This window comes from Micromys minutus, assembly GCF_963924665.1.
Source record: "Micromys minutus genome assembly, chromosome: 8".
Lineage (NCBI taxonomy): Eukaryota > Metazoa > Chordata > Mammalia > Rodentia > Muridae > Micromys > Micromys minutus.
Window position 1 is genome coordinate 31,250,479 of NC_137977.1, and position 18,676 is coordinate 31,269,154.

The 18,676-nt window shown below is 37.4% G+C and overlaps 1 protein-coding gene across 1 annotated transcript in view; it reads left to right on the top strand.

Moving 5' to 3' along the window:
• The first annotated feature begins 690 nt into the window (after positions 1 to 690).
• The window catches only part of YTHDC2 (YTH N6-methyladenosine RNA binding protein C2), a 64,702-nt gene continuing 46,716 nt past the window's right edge, over positions 691 to 18,676 (top strand). Inside the window, exons 1-8 of the mRNA XM_080919744.1 lie at positions 691 to 1,440; positions 2,695 to 2,785; positions 6,177 to 6,373; positions 7,792 to 7,991; positions 10,526 to 10,692; positions 13,230 to 13,332; positions 14,320 to 14,476; positions 17,644 to 17,751. Coding sequence (XP_080775870.1) covers positions 1,242 to 1,440; positions 2,695 to 2,785; positions 6,177 to 6,373; positions 7,792 to 7,991; positions 10,526 to 10,692; positions 13,230 to 13,332; positions 14,320 to 14,476; positions 17,644 to 17,751 — 1,222 coding nt within the window. The 5' untranslated portion in view covers positions 691 to 1,241. The remainder of the gene's footprint in view (positions 1,441 to 2,694; positions 2,786 to 6,176; positions 6,374 to 7,791; positions 7,992 to 10,525; positions 10,693 to 13,229; positions 13,333 to 14,319; positions 14,477 to 17,643; positions 17,752 to 18,676) is intronic.

Below are 18,676 nucleotides of genomic sequence, written 5' to 3' on the forward strand. Positions count from 1 at the left end.
AGTTTAATGGGTCGTCATGCTGGTGGAAGTGTAAGAAATCAGAATGCTAGGAAAAATGTGAACACTAGGAGCTTGGCACATGAGGTTTTAGTGGAGAGAAAAGATTAGGTAAAAAACTGGGCTGGACTATTTGAATTATATTTTGGCAAAGAATCTGGGTTTATACTGCCCATGTCCTAAGAAACGTCTGTTGCCCTCCGTAGAATGACAATAGTGGCACCACAGTGGAGGCAGTTCAAGTCTCTGGAACTGGATATATGTTAGTAGGACTCTGAGTCAATGGCAATTCTCATAATCTCCCCAACTCCTTTTCCTTTTTGAGACAGGGTTTCTCTTGTGGCCTTGGCTATTCTAGAACTCATTCTGTAGAACGGGGCTGGCATCAAACTTAAGAGATTCACTTGCCTCTGTCTCCCCAGTTCCGGGATTAACGGGCATTTGTCACCACCGCAACCCCCAACTCTTAAAAAGTTCCTCTTTGTACTTAATCTTGCCGCAAAACATAACTATTCTCATTGCTATGCATTCCACGTTCACGATGCGCTGTTCCCTAAACTGTGAGCACTTTAATAACTACCATGTAAGCATTTCTCTTTTCACCTTTAAGAACTGTCACCACAGTTTAGGGTTTCAAGGAAAAATACAGTTAAATCTTTATTTCAGGTAACCATGTTTTCAATGTGCCTCAGAATGAAGGTATATACTAAGAGGTTAGTCGTTATTTTAACTCAAACCAGCTGGTCTACGCACTGTACTTATTTCTCCCACTAGACCACGGACCCCAGAATCGCGGTAAAACTCGTTTCCAGCGCGGGAGTTTGTGAATCTAGCGCTAGGCAGAAGCCTGTTCTGAAGAAAGGAGGGAAGCATCAAATGATTAAGTGGGTAACCGAATAATATGTCCTCCAATTAAATGATACTTTTTGAGAACCAAAGCCTCGGGGTCCGGACGACCGCGTCATCATGCCCTCCAGAGACCGCACTCCCCAGCGTAGCTCCCGCACAGCCAGGGGTCGGGCGTTCCGGGACTGCGCGCGGCGCGGCCTCGTGACGTCATCACGCGCGCGTCCAAGGCTTCTCTGGGCTATTGGGGTGCAGGCGCTTTCGTTTCCACCGCTGCTGCGAGTGCTTTCCCGCTATTCGCTCCCGGCGCTGCGGTCCCACAGGCTCTCTGTCTCTGTCACTGCTCGCTGTCAGCAGGCCTGGCCGCTCCCACGCGGAGCGAGCTTCTCCTCAGGGCCATGTCCAGGCCGAGCAGCGTCTCGCCGCGTCCGCCGGCTCCTAGCGGAGGCGGCACCGGAGCCGGCGGCGGCGGCCCGGCTTCCTGTGGTCCTGGAAGCGGTGGCCGGGCCAAGGGCCTCAAAGACATTCGTATCGACGAGGAGGTGAAGATCGCCGTCAACATCGCTCTGGAGCGCTTCCGATACGGTGACCAGCGAGGTGAGGCTTCTGACGGGGGACCTGGCGGGCTGACACCCGCCCCCAGGCCCGCCCCCGATGGGCAGAGAAAGCCAGGGCCAGGCCGCAGGGGTGAAAGCAGCGCCGTCTAGTGACTGTTGGTCACGGAGTGGGATGCCTGTGGGTCGGTGAGGTTAGGTCACTGGGCATCAGAAGGCAGAAAGGCTAGGTTACTCCCAGGTACTTTTCTGCAACCTGAGGCTGCAAAGTCAACATCTTTTATGGAGTTGGTTACCCCCACCTCCACCGTCCTCTTCATTATTATTGAAAAGAAGGTGTAGCCTTACTTTAAGCTGAAAAAGCTACAGAGGAGGCTTTGAATTTATAGACTTTATTGAAATTCTAGATGCATGAAATCAAGCAGAAACTCGTAACTGTGTTTCGTACTTGATCAGGTCAGAGACCTATTTGGTACAGGCCTCATAATATACAACTGAGTTTACCTGTAGTGTCTGCATAGCATATTGAATGCTCATTTTGACTTGCTGGTGTAACTACTAGGAGAACCCTTGCTGCTGACACTTATTGTCTGAAAGGATTTTGAACATACATTTTGGACAGAAGCAAAACGTCTTGACAAAATGTCGAAACAAATCCAGTCTGAAATATTGAGCAAGAGCCCAATACAATTTTGATAACAGAAACGTGGGAGTTTCCGCTTGAGCATTCATTATGTTTGAGCATACCTCATTATTGAAGGAAATACAGTTTTGTTAAGTAAGACAGGAATAAGTTAAATTGATAAAATATGTCCATAGTTATATCAATTTAAGATTTCAACACAGGTAGTAATTTTTGGTGAAATTTTTAGTTATTTATCACATTTAGGTTTTATGTGTAACTTAATAAATAATATCAGAATTTTGGGCTGAAGAGATGTCTCTGTAGTTCCTCTTGCAAACTGCTCTTGCAGAAGGTCCAGGTTTGATTCTCAGCACCCTGTGATGTCTTGAAACCATTCCTTTAGGGGATCTTATGCTTCTTCTAACCTGTGGTCACTGCACACATATGGTATACACACACACACACACACACTCTCTCTCTCTCTCTCTCTCTCTCTCTCATACACACACAATTAAATAAATATTAATAGTTAGCATCAGAATCCTATTAGATGTGAGTTAGTGAATAAATATACTTTTCATATAAAATATATAATTTGATTTATACTTACATGTATTTTGTTATGTTTTATACCTATAATTGTCTATAAGTGGAACCTTTTTTCCTACGTAGAAATGGAATTTCCTTCTTCTTTGACCAGTACGGAAAGAGCCTTTATTCACCGGTTAAGTCAATCCCTTGGTTTAGTTTCTAAAAGTAAAGGGTAAGTGTACAACTTTTCTCATTTTTACAAAAGTATTTACTACAAAAAAGTATGCGTGTGTCTGACTACATTCAAATCATTATTTCTGTTTTAACTTTACATTCTTAGTATAGTATATATACATAAACTCATTTAGGTCTGTACCAAGATCAGCTGTACTTCTGATCCACTTTACCTCTTAGGTGCAGAAAAATTAGAGCCTGAGATGTGGCTCATCTTGGAAAAGCATCTGTTGTATAGCCCATACAACCTGAATCCCATCCTCAGAACCTGCCTCGAGCAAAGATAGAGAAGTAAAGCTCACTGTGGCTAAAACAGTGATAACTATGTACTCCTGTGGTGAAGTGGGAGCAGGAGACTGGAGACTGGGCCAGGAGTTTGCACAGTGGTAGAAATAGCAAGTGAGACCCAGCCTCAAGTGGGCAGAAGGAGGGAATGGACTCCTGATAGCTGTCCCATGACCTCCACGTGGACTCCTGAATTTATAAGATTAATATTTTAAAAGGTGAACACGGTTCCATTACTAACTCATGTTAGGTTCTTTCTTGTTGGACTATAAATGACAGATGCTTTTCAACGGAAATTTAAACTTGAACCTGTTTAATTTGAATTGTTTTTACACTCAGATGTGCTGTTAGAGAAGTTTCGGTTTGAACCATCAGCTTGGTTTTGGGCTTCAGGAAACAGTACTGTTATTCAGTTTTGTAATCATAGCCTCTACCATAGTGCCTGGTGTATAGTCATGAATTAGGAGTATTTTCTGAAAAAAAAATAGCTAAAGGTAAAGCATAATAACAAAGCTTCCCAAGATAATTTTTAGAGGATAAAGTGTCTTGGTTTCCAAGACATGTTAGAGATATTGGTTTTAACCAGGACAGTGTTGCAGAACTAAAATGATGTACTTTGATTATATAGTTAATTGTGAAATTATTACTGAGTGAGCACTAACCTCAGACTCCTGTCATGCTTATGCCATTCCAACATTTTTTCTACCCTGTGTGATTAAAACTTTATGAAATGAACAGCACAGGGGAATGAATAGTTAGTTTCCCCTGAATGCACTGAAATTTCAGACAATGAGGAATAACACAGGGGAAAAGAACCTGCCACAGAGAATATGTTTAGAAGCTAGTGATTCCAGTTTGCTGTAGAAATGACAGTTTTCAGATCAGGTTATTTTTTCTTTCTGCTTGATTCAGAGTTTCAGGTAGCACAGGTTGGCCTTGAAGTCTGTGATTCTTAGGCTTCTGGAGTGCTGCAAATAGAGGAAGATGTCACCACACCCAATTAATTTAGACTGTGCTTTATCTCATCAGTTAGGGCAGATGACAGCATTGAGAACTTAGAGTTCATTCTGATAGTCACTAATTTCCATGCAGAAATTTAAATGTTAGTAAAGTCAGAGCTGACCTTAGAAAGATCTACAGGGAAAATTACAGTCCTCAGTTTAGTGTTCTTTACATTTTTTTATTTCACACTTATGCATTTATGCATGTGAGGACACAAACATATGCACACATTCTGTGTACATGAGTTCTTGTCTCCTGGCAACTTGCAGAAGTTGGTTCTCTTCATCTGTCATGTGGATTCCCAGGATTGACCTCAGGTTGTCAGCAAGTCTGGTCCCAGTTTAATGTTCTTATGGGAAAGATATTGTTGAAAAATTTAAATGTAATGGAAATGGGGAAAATTAGAAAATAGTTTCATTTTCACCAATTTGTGGTTCCATTGCTCATTTCAATATGATAGTTACATTATCAAATATTGTATGAAATATTTTTGCTAATTATGAAGTGAATTTATTATAATATCTTTTTAAAGCCTATTCTGTGACAGATGCTATAATTTACATCTAACTTCTTAATCATATGAATGATTAAGTAGGTATTATTAACTTGGGCTTAGAGCTATTCATAAAATACTTCAAAGTAGGTATTATTAACTTGGGCTTAGAGCTATTCATAATTTACTTAGTTCTCACCACTAACAAACAGTAAAGCTGGGATTCTTACCCAAGTCTGTGTGCTTCTTAGAGCTGAGTTTTTAATCAGTACAACTTGTTGCAGTAAATATTGAAAATAGAATTGCTTATCCCTTTATCAGCCCCTGGGATCTCACTCCTCGGGTGCCACTTCTAATATTGCACATGGACTCTTTTCATTTTTTTTTTTTTTTGCTGCCCCTCCCCCCCATCTTACTCTGCCCTCATAACTGCCTCCATTCCAGGTGGAATTAACGAGCTGCTCAGCACAAACATGACTCTAACACCCGATAGCTTTTTCATACAGGTTTATATATTAAATTTTCAATCCACAAACATAACAAGATTACATCAAATGGACAAAGATACCTTCTATAAAAGATAAAAGACCTATAAAATCCTTAACATGTTTATAGCTACCTAACACCAATTAAGTCCTTCTGGATCTAGTCTGTCCTTCTCGATTTTCATCTTGGTCCTCCTCTGTCCTCCTCTATCCTCCCACGCTCTCCCTTTTCTTCTTCACCTCCTTTCCCCCTCCCAGTCACCGGCTCTCTTTACTAATTAAAATGGGTGGGTTCTGATAAAGTCACCTGAGTATGTGACTAGGCTGCCCTTCTTGGGGGAAGTGGAATTAACATCAAAATACGAAAACTGCAGGACAATCTACAACAATTTGGCTAAATTCAGGCATATATTATTAAATCTTTCAGAGCACAGTTGGGACTTCTTGTGTCTGTAACATTTTAGCTGGGACGGTTGGTTTTATGACTTAAAGAAATCATACAAGATATGGTTAGTTCTCTACGAATTAGACACCCAGCCAGGAACTTGAGCTATTATAGAGTTTTATAGTCACAAACTTAGGGAAAAATTCTTTTCATTTACAAAGTATGTCCTAGAAGAAATTATTGGCAATGCTGTGTTATACAGTTGTGCTTCTGCTATTAAAAGTGGCTCTTTTAACAGGCTCTCCTGGGAGTGTAATAAACACATTCCCAAAGCATCCCATGGGACATACTATTATGAACAGTCAGCCATCACCCTTTCAGTGTGTTTAGGGACTTTTGTTCAGATATTCCCACCTTTATATGCTTCCCAGTATGTATTAACTGGTGAGGTTGCATCTACCAAGAAGTCCGCTAAATTTAAATTTTAAAATTTATGAATAAATTAAGCTTTTTTCTCATTTGTTATTGTTGTTTAAAAAGTGAGTTTGTAGTATTTTGATATTTTAATTGAAGGTACTCTTTTTACTGCTTAATTTTTTTAAAATTGTTTTCTGGGGTCACTTTTAATATCTCAGAATTTTTTCATTGTTTTGCTTGAGATTATTTTCTAAGTAGGCGTACATCATATGTTAATAAACCAATTACATATAGTAAATAAATTATTTCTATTGATATTCAGAAAGGGAGCAAATAGATACCTAACTGTGAAGAAGAAAGATGGATCAGAAACAGCTCATGCAATGATGACCTGTAATTTGACTCATAATACAAAACATGCTGTTAGGAGCCTAATTCAGAGATTTCCTGTCACCAATAAAGAACGTACTGAACTTCTTCCTAAAACAGAAAGAGGAAATGTGTTTGCAGTTGAAGCTGGTATGTATTTTCCAGGGAGCTGCCTTATTTACCCTATTATTTGGCGATTATTTTTTCCCACTATAGATTTATTATTGAGAGCTAATATGGTACAAGTTTCTTTTCAGTTTTAATAGTGTAATAGAGGTGACTAAGAATTACGGAAATTTTGGAGTAAAACAAAGTATTAAAGCATATTGTGCAATTGAACCACATTTTTTGAAGATTGTAATAATAGCTACTGTTCATTGAGTGATTACCATGTGCTCACTCCTTCTAGCCTCACAGTAGCAACCTCTGGGTGGCAAAATGTGGGCAGTGAAGAAGCCGGAGATCAGAAGAGTGAAAGATCCATTTTAGGTCACTCAGCAGCCACTGGAGACTGCTGAGATGTAACTCCAGAGTCTGTGGCTTTTCTGTGTCACCCAGTGCCTTGATGTGCCAGTCCTCCATGGGGTACTTTAAACTGGGGCTTTAGCTTCTGAGAAGTGCTGGGGAAGAGTCGTCAGTATGCTAGATTACTCAAAGATAGTTGATATATGAATTATAAAATGAAGTCTAATTTTATTCAGAAAAATAACTTCAATGGTAAGAAAATGATCTAACTGCCCAGTGTAGACTCGTGTGGTTATTGTTTTGTACAGGAATAGGTCCATAGCTCATAGGGCTTGCCTGATCCTAGATATCAAAGAACTTGATTTATTTATCTTTAAAGGTTTGGTTGTTTACTATCCGGGGCTGTGCAAGCATTCTACCACTGAGCTATAACCCGACCCTATAGAAAGTATCTTAAGTGTGAACACATGGAAATGGTTTGAGCTATTTGGACAGTACCTTCTTTGTTATACCTGCTTTTCACACATGAATATTGGCTGAAATGCCCAGTTGGAAAATTCATTAATCATTAGAACTTCATATTTGCAAATATTATTCTATTAGCCATTTAATTGTATATGTATCATTTTAACCATGCATTTTTTATTTTGTAATGTTATATTATCTGTAATCGGTTTTATAATACACATTATTTCCTGTTTAAATTTTAAAAAATGTTTTCTCTTTTTTCTTTCTCTCTTTTCCCCCCTTTGTCTCTATTGTCCCAATAACCCTTTTCCACATGGAAAGAAATGTTTGATGTTACTGATAGAAGCTTTATGATAAATGTGAAAATAATTTGTTTTGCTTAGTGATTACAGAATAGATTACAGAATTTTTATTGGTCTTCATATGTTATGCATTGGAAACACTAGAAAAAGACTCACTGTGTGATTGCTGAAACAGGTAGCCTATAAACTCACATGTGTAGGAGGGCGGTAGCTGAGGCACTGGGTAGTGAAGGCTGTAGAGAACATTCAGAGGAGCACAGGGAATTATGTAGCTCCATTTTTAATGTGCCAGTGTTGATTATAAACTTTCTGTCTGTTTATTCACTTTTGAAGAAAACCGAGAAATGAGCAAGACGAGCGGGCGACTCAACAATGGCATACCTCAAGTTCCTGTGAAAAGGGGAGAGTCTGAATTTGACTCATTCAGGCAGTCTTTACCAGTTTTTGAGAAACAAGAAGAAATTGTTAAAATAATTAAGGAAAATAAAGTAGTTTTGATTGTAGGAGAAACTGGGTCTGGAAAGACCACACAGGTTTGTTTTTTCTTTGTTATTTATAGAAGGAGATCAAATTTATTCCATTTCAGAGTTTTATGTCATATATATTCTATATGTTTAAAAACAAACCTCTGGTTATTCTACTACTAGTTATTTTATGCACAGACTCTTACTGAGTACATATAATCTATAGGAAGGGATTCGAATCATTACCATTTACTTCTTTTGAGACTACTCCATGTAGTTCCGCTGTCCCAGCACTTGCTGTGTTGAATAGGCTGGGCTGGAATTTACAGAGATCCTCATTTGCTCCCTCTCGAGTACTGGGATTAAAGGTGTGCACCTCTACATCCTCCCTTACTCCTTATTTCTAAACTACTACATTTGCCCTTTAAGAAACAGAATTTATGTGATTCGTTATTTTGGGAGACTGAGCCTGGAGTTCAAATTCCTGTTATTTTATCTATTAGAAGTGAAGTCTTCATCTAGCATTGTAACCATGTAACCACTGTAAGCCCCCTTTCATTATAAAATGGAACTGATACTTAGTTCACTTTAGAGTGAGATTTAGAGGTAATCTCTATAGAATGCCTTACATAAAATAATAACTAGCTTCTACTGGTAGGATTTACGTTAATGCTAAGATGCCATTAAATTTTTTTCTTGATGTTTCTGTTTTGTGAACCACAAATCTTGACAGAACTTAAGGAAGACTTCAGCCAATTTCAGGAAGTAAAATATTTTTTCAGTATTTGTCCTTATTTGTGTTTATAATATAAGTGACATGGAGGCCATTATGTAGAAAATGAAAGAATTCATTCATTTTTTGTTTGAGAATTTTATATGTGCACATAATGCATTTTAGCCAAATCTACCTCCCCCCTCCAATTTCTCTCCCATTCCTCAACATGATTTCCCAACTTCATGAACTCTTGAAAAACCCCCTCAGTTTACTTGGTATGCTTCTCAGGGGCTGCATCCCTGCAGAAAACAGACTTTCCCTTACCACCAGCCATCAGTAGAACTTAATGAGCCTTTCTCATATCCATGCTGGGATTTTCACTAGCTGATTTTGTGCAGATTTTAAGCCAGCAGTCACAGTTACTGTGAATTGATTTGTACAGTGGCACTGACTTGTTTAGCAAATACTCTGGCTGCAGAAATCTACCGCCTGTGGCTCTTAGAGTCTTTCTGTTCTGGTTACAGTGATTCTTGAGCCTTGGGGTAGGGTGTGGTATTGCTTGCCCTATATAGAGCTGAGCACTTCATACTCTTATTCTCTGCACATTGGCCAGTTGTTGGTCTGTATTAATCACTCTTATAGGTGATTAATACAATAAAGAGGCTTCTCTGACAAGGTTTAGAGATACACGAATCTACAGGTAAAAAATAAGATCAGGGGAACTTCTTACTGTATCCATTTAACAGAATAATACTATTAAATCGCCCAGGGCCTATGACCTAGCTAGCTTCAGGATTTTGGCCCAGTTAGAAGTACCAGGCATGAGTTTTGTCTTATAGAGCAGGTTTTGAATACAGTTAGTAATTGGTGCTTTACTCCCATAAAATTAACACCAATGTTGTTCCAGTGGGCCTATTTTGCTAGGCCATTAGCTATCATCATCATCATCATCATCATCATCATCATCATAATCATCATCATCATCGTAGTGGTCTTTAGTGTTATTTCTTCTCATACTCTCTCCTCTACCTTGCTCTCTGCTCCCTCACATCAGTTGAACCCTTCCTATTCCATTATTCCCCTATTCCAATGCATTCTATGTCCTTCCCCTTGAACCCTCCTACCCTCATTGCCTTTAGTTTACTTCCTTCTGTTGCTATCCCAATACACATTGTGCTTATCATGTTATGAGAGAGAATTTACAGCACTGTCTTTCTGGGTCTATGAGTTATTCCAATATGATTTTGTACCACATACATGCAGTGCCCACAGAGACCAGAAGAAGGTCTCAGATCCTCCTGGTATGGATTATAGATGATTGAATTTCACCTTGAGTGCTGGGAATTGTAGGAACACAGGTTCTCAGGAAGCAAGTGCTCTTAACTACCGAGCCATCTTTCTAGTCCCAGTAGAACTTCTTTCTTTAAATATTTATGACCCTCCAGAATTTTGTTAAAGAACAGTATTTGAAATTCTAGGATTGTAGGGTATTTTTATTTTCTTGATGATTTTGACTATTAAAAAAATCCAATGAGACTTTGTCATTTCATTGTCTTCATAGGATAATTTGGGGAAGGTAGCCTATAGTAATGATCCTTAACATGCAGGATCACATTCCTCAGTACATCCTGGTCTTTGTTTCAGTAGTATTTGAGGGTCTTCTTTACCTTGAATATTTCTTGTTACATTTCATTTAAAACATTTAGGTTTAGTTTTCATTGTGAACAAAAATCTCTTAAAGATATACATTCTTATTGATTAATAGTAGTTATATGAGACTTATTAATGTCTTGACATATTATGGAAATTTGAAATTTAATTTTTATTTGATTTGGTTTGATATTTCTGGGTATGAAAATTTTATGGTGTTTTCAAATTTTTGGTTTAGATTCCTCAGTTCCTGTTAGATGATTGCTTTAAAAATGGCATCCCCTGCCGAATATTTTGTACTCAACCAAGACGACTAGCAGCTATTGCTGTGGCTGAAAGAGTTGCTGCAGAGAGAAGAGAAAGAATTGGTCAAACAATTGGTTACCAGATCCGATTAGAAAGCAGGTAAAGATAGTCTTACTTTTTATCATACTTAAAGCTAACCAAGTGTATATATTTAACTAAAAATAGAGGATTAAATAATCATGTGAAATGGAAGGGGGAAAGTTCCACCTCTAGACAGAACACAGGGAATGAATGACTGTGGAGAGGGAGAATTCAGTGGTCAGCTCTGAAACCATGAACCCATGAACAACAAAACTGGACTTAGCAGGTCATCTTGAGCTGTTTGTGCATATATATATATATATAACAATAATAAAAAGGGTATCATTTGATTTGGAAGGGCGTGGAACATGGGAGGGGTTGGCTGGAGGGAGGAAAGGAAGAGGGAAATGACTTAAGTTGGGAGCCATCCCCAGCGATGGCCAGGTCTTCAGAGGAGACAAGGAATCTGAGAGGGAGGAGTGAGTCAGGCATGGGGGTCGGGAATCTTGCAGTCTGACTGACTGTTGGTCAGGGTGCTTCTCTATTATAACTCAGTAGGCAAGGATAGATAGATTCATATTGTTCCATAGATCATACTATTTTTGTCCCTGGACATGTATTTTAACTTCTTCTTGGTCATACATTTAGTCATCACTGATAAACAGTGACAGAACAGAATTAATTAACTTTTATAATCATTTTTCCTCATTAACCCCATAGCCCAGCTTTAAGGATCTAGAGGGATATTTTGCTAAAGCATAGCAGCTTGTTCTCAGGCTAGTAGCTCTTGAGTTTCAAGGCTGCCAGTCAAAAAAAAAAAATCTCTAAGCCAGCCTGGACAGATTGCCAAATCTTAAACTCTGTATTATCAACTTTTAATGGTCAGACTGTTAATTGTCATTAGACCCAAGGAAAGTTGTCAGACCAAAGCTGTTGCAGTTACTCAGTTTCTGATATAACACAATATTTATATATTTGTAGAATTTATATGTCTAATCTTGGTATTCTTTTGCTCCTTGGTCATATGACACCATGGTGGCCCTGTACAAGCTAACTTTTCTATGAAGGGGCGGTCTAAATATTTCTCTTTTATCACTTACCCTTACCAACCATTCTTTGTCTATTAGTGTAGGGCAGATATCATTCCAGCCAACCTAACTTTGTTGCTGTTTCTTTTCCTCGAGGGGCATACCAGATGTAGCCCCAATCTTATATTCCACATAATATCTTGAGTGTATATTAAAAGGAGACTTTTAATCTGATCTGCTGCCAACTTCTCTAGCCCACTGAATCTTGTTTACCTTAAGATTACTTTGTTCTGATTATCTTGTTCTGAGTAAGTTCAGGGACAGATGTTCTAAGAGTATATTGGAACCAGATCCTCCTAAAGGAGATCTCTGGGTGTCTTTATTTGAGTCACACACAACCTCTAGGGCATAAGGAAGATCTTTCTAGTAGGACCAGATAAGGATATCTCCCTGAAAGCAGGAGGGGTAGTATGCTCAGGACATTTCTGTGGAAGCTTAGAAGCAGTACTCCTAAGTGAAGGCATAAATGAATCAAGGAATTTCCCATCAACCCAGTCTCTCCACGGTGTGTAAAAACTAAAGGCCCTGTAAGCATACAACATGTGGAGATCAGGACCAGACGTGGAAGATGACATGGTAGTGACCACATCATGTGGCTCAGCTTTGCTGGATCTTTGTCAAGCAGCTGTGCTGGCTTTATGGCTTTCGCTCTTCCCATTAGATATGGCTGTGCCAGATTTGTGTTTTATTTAATATATAAAAAATAAAAAAAAGTCACAGAAGACAAAAAGTTTACTGGTAGTTTGCTACTACTAAGTCTGTATTCAGATATTGATACCATAGCTAAACTGTGAGGTTTAGAACAGCTGAGCCATAGGTATAAATCCTGTTTCAGTGTCATGGTCAAGTGTACACTGTTTCACCTTGCTGAGACTTAGTTTGTTTTATATGTGAGGTACCATACCATCTAAAGTCTAGAACATTGATCTACTGAGTTGAGATAGGAACTCAGGAAATGATAGTGATTTAGTGATAGTATACAACTAAGTGTGCCTTATCCACAGTTCTGAGGAACAAGTGTATAAGATTTTAGAATATTTTGAGCTTGGATATTACTGTGGAGTAAACTTTACTTCTTGAGCTTATGGAGTGTCTGAAATTTGAAGCAAGACATTTGGGAGTGTGGATTTGTAGACTGAGGATGTTTAGCCTGCTGCAGCCTTCTTGATAGTGTTAGCATTTCTTGGTTTGTAGCAAGAAAGTTTTTTCACTTGTACTATAATTTTTTTTAACTGAACTAAAAATTTAAAGTTTTTAACCTACTTATGTTCTACTTATGTTTATTATATATATAACAAAATATATAATTAAAAGCTGTTATTGATGAAATTTGTAATTGTCAGGCATTATATATATATTATAACTTCTAACAAGCTACATATACCAATACATTAATAAAATTCAAAATAATAGTATGTATATTCTATTCATATTTGTTAGACTGTATATAAGCAAACATTTAAAGTAGTTGTATTTTAATCATGTAAAAGATTTGTAATTGTGCACTTTATTTTGATTTTTAAAAAGGGTTTCACCAAAGACACTCCTGACATTTTGCACTAATGGGGTATTGCTTCGTACGTTGATGGCAGGTGATAGCACATTGTCAACTGTGACCCATGTTATTGTGGTAAGACTATTGCTGAATTTACCATGTGTGATGACTGAGACAGCTTAATATTTAATAACTTAATGATATTTTTTATAATAGAGTAAAAGGAAAATGACTTATTGCTTTTAGATTGTATTCAAGGTAATTTGGTATAATTATTAGAACTATATTGCATAAATGTGCTATTACCTTTGGGTCTTATGGGATAAATAACCAAATGCGATGGTTTCTGAAAATATAGTGTTGATCTATGAAAATGATGTACATAATTAGAATTTTGTAGATATTTTTAATTTCTATACTTACATTAAATTCTTTAATGTTATAGATTTCCAAATTGCAATTATAGATTATATGGTCATTTAATTTTGTGGTTAAGTTGAAAATTAATTAGCTACTTGTTAAGTGAATCAACTTTATTACTAAAGTATTCTAAGCTTATATTTCTAGTTTGTATCAGAAAAAAATAGATTAAGTTGTAGTAGTCTTTAATAAGCAGGTTTTAGAAACCTTGTCTAACCAAAGGACTCACTTTATTCCTAGTACTAAACATTACATGTACACAGGGGTTTTTCTTTGTTTGATTTTTGACTTTGTTTGAGACAGGGTCTTGCTATGTTGTTCAGGCTTCTATCTTACCATCTTCTAGCTTCAGCCTTCTCAGCAGCAGAGATTACAAGGATGTACTGCCATGCCTAGGCAGACATATATTTAAATTGATTCTGTTTATCGTAAGACTGCATTTAATAGACTGAGATAATTTAGTTTTTAATAGTTTTTGTAGTTTTACAGTCTATGAAAAAGAATGGTACTTTGTCATTTACAGTAGTTGCTAATGTATGATGATTTCTGTATTATATATAATGCAAATTGGTCTGTGGTACTGATTGATCTTTCCTTCTTTCATTTGAACAATATAAATCCAGCAGTGTTTTCTGTTAAAGATGACTTGCCCACAGTGTTCTACCTGATTCATGTTTTTGTTTCTGTTTCTGTTCCTTGCAGGATGAAGTGCATGAACGGGATCGATTCAGTGATTTTTTACTCACAAAGTTAAGAGATTTGTTGCAAAAGCACCCAACTTTGAAACTGATTCTTTCTAGTGCTGCCTTGGATGTGAATCTCTTCATAAGATATTTTGGAAGTTGTCCGGTGATATATAGTACGGCTATCTGTTCTATAATTTCGTTGAAATAAAACTTTGCAGTGTGATTATGTTCTAATTTTATTTTTTAATAGAAACTGAAATATTCTGAAGTAGAGGATATAGGTTTATGCTTCCCATGAGACAGGATTCATAGTTGAATGTCTCTACTTTGACCTCTCTTGCATCTCTAGCTCTCTGATGCTGTATAGCAAATCTAATGATATAACATTAAGAAGAAATGAGCTTCTTTTTGTTCTGTGTTTCTCTTTAAACACAGCTCTGCACTTTATTACCTGCTCCTTTGGAACAGTCTTCTATACTGTCTTGTTTATCCAGTTGCAAACCCCAGACTCAAGGCTGTCAAACCCCACACTTATACTCTGTTGGTGAGGTCTGTTCTTAGCCACTAACATTAGGCTTCCTTTCCCTGCACGCTTTACCGCCTGAGCTATACCTCTTCTTTCCTTCACATTTTGTCTTGTCAACATCTGGCCCAGCCATCTCTTTACGTTGTCTTTCATCATGAGACTGGCAGTTTGAATTTAGGCTCCCCAACTTGTTGAATCTTCACTTTAATAATTTTGGTTTCAGGCCCCCCAAGTTTTGTCAGTTTTAAACAATAGATTTTCTATTACTATTACCTACCACCTCTAAGTGGAGTGGGAGGGGTTCTTTCCACGTCTGACCTGACCTGCTAGAGAAGTCATTTATCCCAATAATACCTACAACTGGAATTGAATTCTTGTGGATAGAAACTGTAACCCCTTTTCTCTTGGGCTGCCTAGTTTACCTTCTGGATGTGACTTTGCTTTCTTTCCATTTGCTAGAGAACTGTGCATCCTTTCTTTTTGGTTTTAGTTTTGTTTTCCTGCATTTCAACCATACTAGGACTTTCTCTGTATGTTTTCAAAGCCCTTACTTGATTTTCTTACCTTGGTACTTCTCCTGGGTCACAGGAAGGCGTCTTCCAGTTATATTTACCATTGTATTCAGAGGTCTCATCATCATCATTTTATGAATAGATTCACTGTACAAGTTTTCTAAAGGATGATTGATTTATATTTTTAATTGCTAAGAGCTGTACACTTAGCATTTTTATTGAAAAATTACATTTTATTTTATTCATTTTGTGCCCCCCCCCTCCCTCCCTCCCTCCCTCCCTCCCTCCCTCCCTCCCTCCCTCCCTCCCTCTCTCTCTCTCCCTCTCCCTCTCCCTCTCTCTCTCTCTCTCTCTCTCTCTCTCTCTCTCTCTCTCTCTCTCTCTGTGTGTGTGTGTGTGTGCATAGATGCCATAGTACTTCAGTGCAGGTCATAGGACAGCTTGTGGGAATTTGTTCCATCCTATATATTATGGACCCCTATTTAGGAATTCTTAGTAATTACTTAGCCCAATATTTAGATTTTAGGCAAAAGTGTTATATATATGTTCTATAACATAATTTTGTGTGTGCGAATTCTCAGATCTCTGTTTGGGATCTTGAGATCTTCTTGAGTTTTCTACATTATTGTGTTTGCTCTCTGGGCTTCTCTTCATTTGCAGGTACTGATATATTAGTGATTTTAGCCTTGATTCCCTTAATCTCTTTCCTTTCTGTTTCTGTGCATTTTTATTTTCTTTTTTCTTCCTGTTTCTTTCGATATTAGCTATTACAGATACACATTTACTCTCTCCTTTAATGCTCGTAGCTTCTGTTTACTGTTGTGTACTGATGACTGTTCTCCAGAGTTCTGGATGTAGAATTTATAGATATTGCTTCTAATATGTCCAAAGCTGAACATTTAATGTATAAATTATGTCTTTTATTTTTTTGTCTTCCATATTTTGGGTGATACCTAAAGTCACCTAAGTCTCAAAGTTGTACATTTGTCTGATAGTATTAATAACATTTGCTTGGATGATTAAGCACATAAAATTGTTACCTGTGCTAATTGTAAGTTTGATTTGACTTCTCACCTTTGATAAGTGTGAAAGGAAATGCCAGCTTTCACTGGACATTTTATTTCTCTTAAGGTTGCCTTGTTTGCCAGAGAAATATTCTTGTTGGGCAAGCTGACTTAAAAAGAAATTATGTTCATAACAAATGTAATTATGATTTCTCTTCATTTTACTTTCAGTTTCATTAATCTTTCTAGGTTTTAAATTTTATTTTTAATCTTTATTATCACTACTATTTAACCTGACTTCATGTATTGCCTGACCTACTACATGTTGTTGCCTGGTATGGTTTTATTCTGGTTTTAAAAAAATTATTTTCCAGGGGCTGGAGAGATGGCTCAGTGGTTAAGAGCACTGACTGCTCTTCCAGAGATCCTGAGTTCAAATCCCAGCAACCACATGGTGGCTCACCACCATCTGTAATGGGATCTGATTCCCTCTTCTGGTGTGTCTGAAAGACAGCTACAGTGTACTTATATATAATAAATACATCTTTAAAAAATTCATTTTCCAAATTATTGCCACTGTGGTTATTTCTGAAGTGAATTTTTTTCTGAAGTGAAATTTTATTGATGTTGAGCACTTTCTAAGTCTTGAATGACCTTTATTTCAGAACACAGACCCTTATATGACTTCATTCATTTCTCCGTCTTTAATTTCTCTCTTATTCTTTTAATTTCCTTTAAGTTTTTTAAAAATAGCTTCATTTTGGTTCCATATTAGTGACTTTCTGTATATTGTATTTTTTTAATATACTATTTCCTTCTGTGAAGCCAGTTTTACCCTCTTCTTTATAACTCAGTAAAAATATTTTCTTGCTGTGGTTACTTCCCTCTATAGTATACTGTCATAACATCCTATACTTCTTTCTTGTAGGACTTTCTTGTTAGACTTTGCACAGCATTCTGTTTCCATTCTTTTTTTCATGTTGCTGGTCTTCCCTGCCTTACAGAAGTAGGAAGTACTGCTGTTTGTACTTAGCACAGTATTTCTGGTTCCTACTGTGATGGCAGGCTCATGGCAAGTAGGTAGTAAACAGTAGGGGGAAAGCATATGAGCTCTTGTCCATTCTAGACAGCTGTCTATAGAGAAAAGTTATAGTTAACAGAAAGTATCAGGAGTTACTGGAGCTTTGGAACAGCTTTCACATAATACAAGTTGCTTCATTAAATGTGAAAATTGTGTTTTGTGAATTATCTATAGGATGCAAATTGGATATTTAATTTTTTTTTTTTTTATTCTTTAGTACAGGGAAGACCATTTGAAGTAAAGGAAATGTTTCTGGAAGATATTTTAAGAACTACTGGATATACCAACAAAGAAATGTTAAAGTACAAAAAGGAAAAGCAACGAGGTAGGGTTTTTTTTTTAATTTGTTATTGAAAATTATTTCTGTAATGTTTACATAATAAGATTACCGTATGCATGTTAAGCTTACAAAAGAACTAGTACACTTGAACATATTTTCTCTTATATATAAGTGGATAAAATTATGTAGTAATTATTGTCCCAAATACACTTTTTTTTTAAAAAACAGTTTGTTTATTGTTATTAAATATGTGTTTTGCTCACATGTATGTCTGTGCACCATAACTATGTTGTGCCAAGAGAGATCATAGAATTGGGATGCTGGGATTGAGGAGGTTAAGTGTGTCTGAATCCCAAATCTTAGTGATCTAAAAAGCAGCAAGATGTGTGCTTGTTGCGGTAAATATTTAAAAAGGTTCTGTTGCTACTGGTCCCGCAGGGTCTCACTCAGCGGGAGCTCTCACTCGGAGAGCTGTGCCAGTGTGGAGCTGAGTGCCCAGTTTTTTTGTCTGCCATGCAGTCTCCTAGGCAATTAGTTACCATGCCTGGTACACATTCATCTCATCTCCAGCTGCTTCTCAGCCATTGCTTTTATACACAGTCCTCCACAGCCAAGTAAAATTATTGCAACAATCAATAACTTATCAAACAAAATATGTTAAATTCTTAATCCACATTCCCTCCACAAAATAAGCTCACAACCAATTGACAAAGATATAAACCACCCATCTAGATAAGATAAATTGACCATTAGAAGTCCATTCCTCAGAAAGTATACATAATTACTGATGGCTACTCAGAGCCATGCAGATCGGTCATCTTTGTTCTGTTTCCATTCTTTTTTTCATGTTGCTGGTCTTCCCTGCCTTACAGAAGTAGGAAGTACTGCTGTTTGTACTTAGCACAGTATTTCTGGTTCCTACTGAGATGGCAGGCTCATGGTAGTAAACAGTAGGGGGAAAGCATATGAG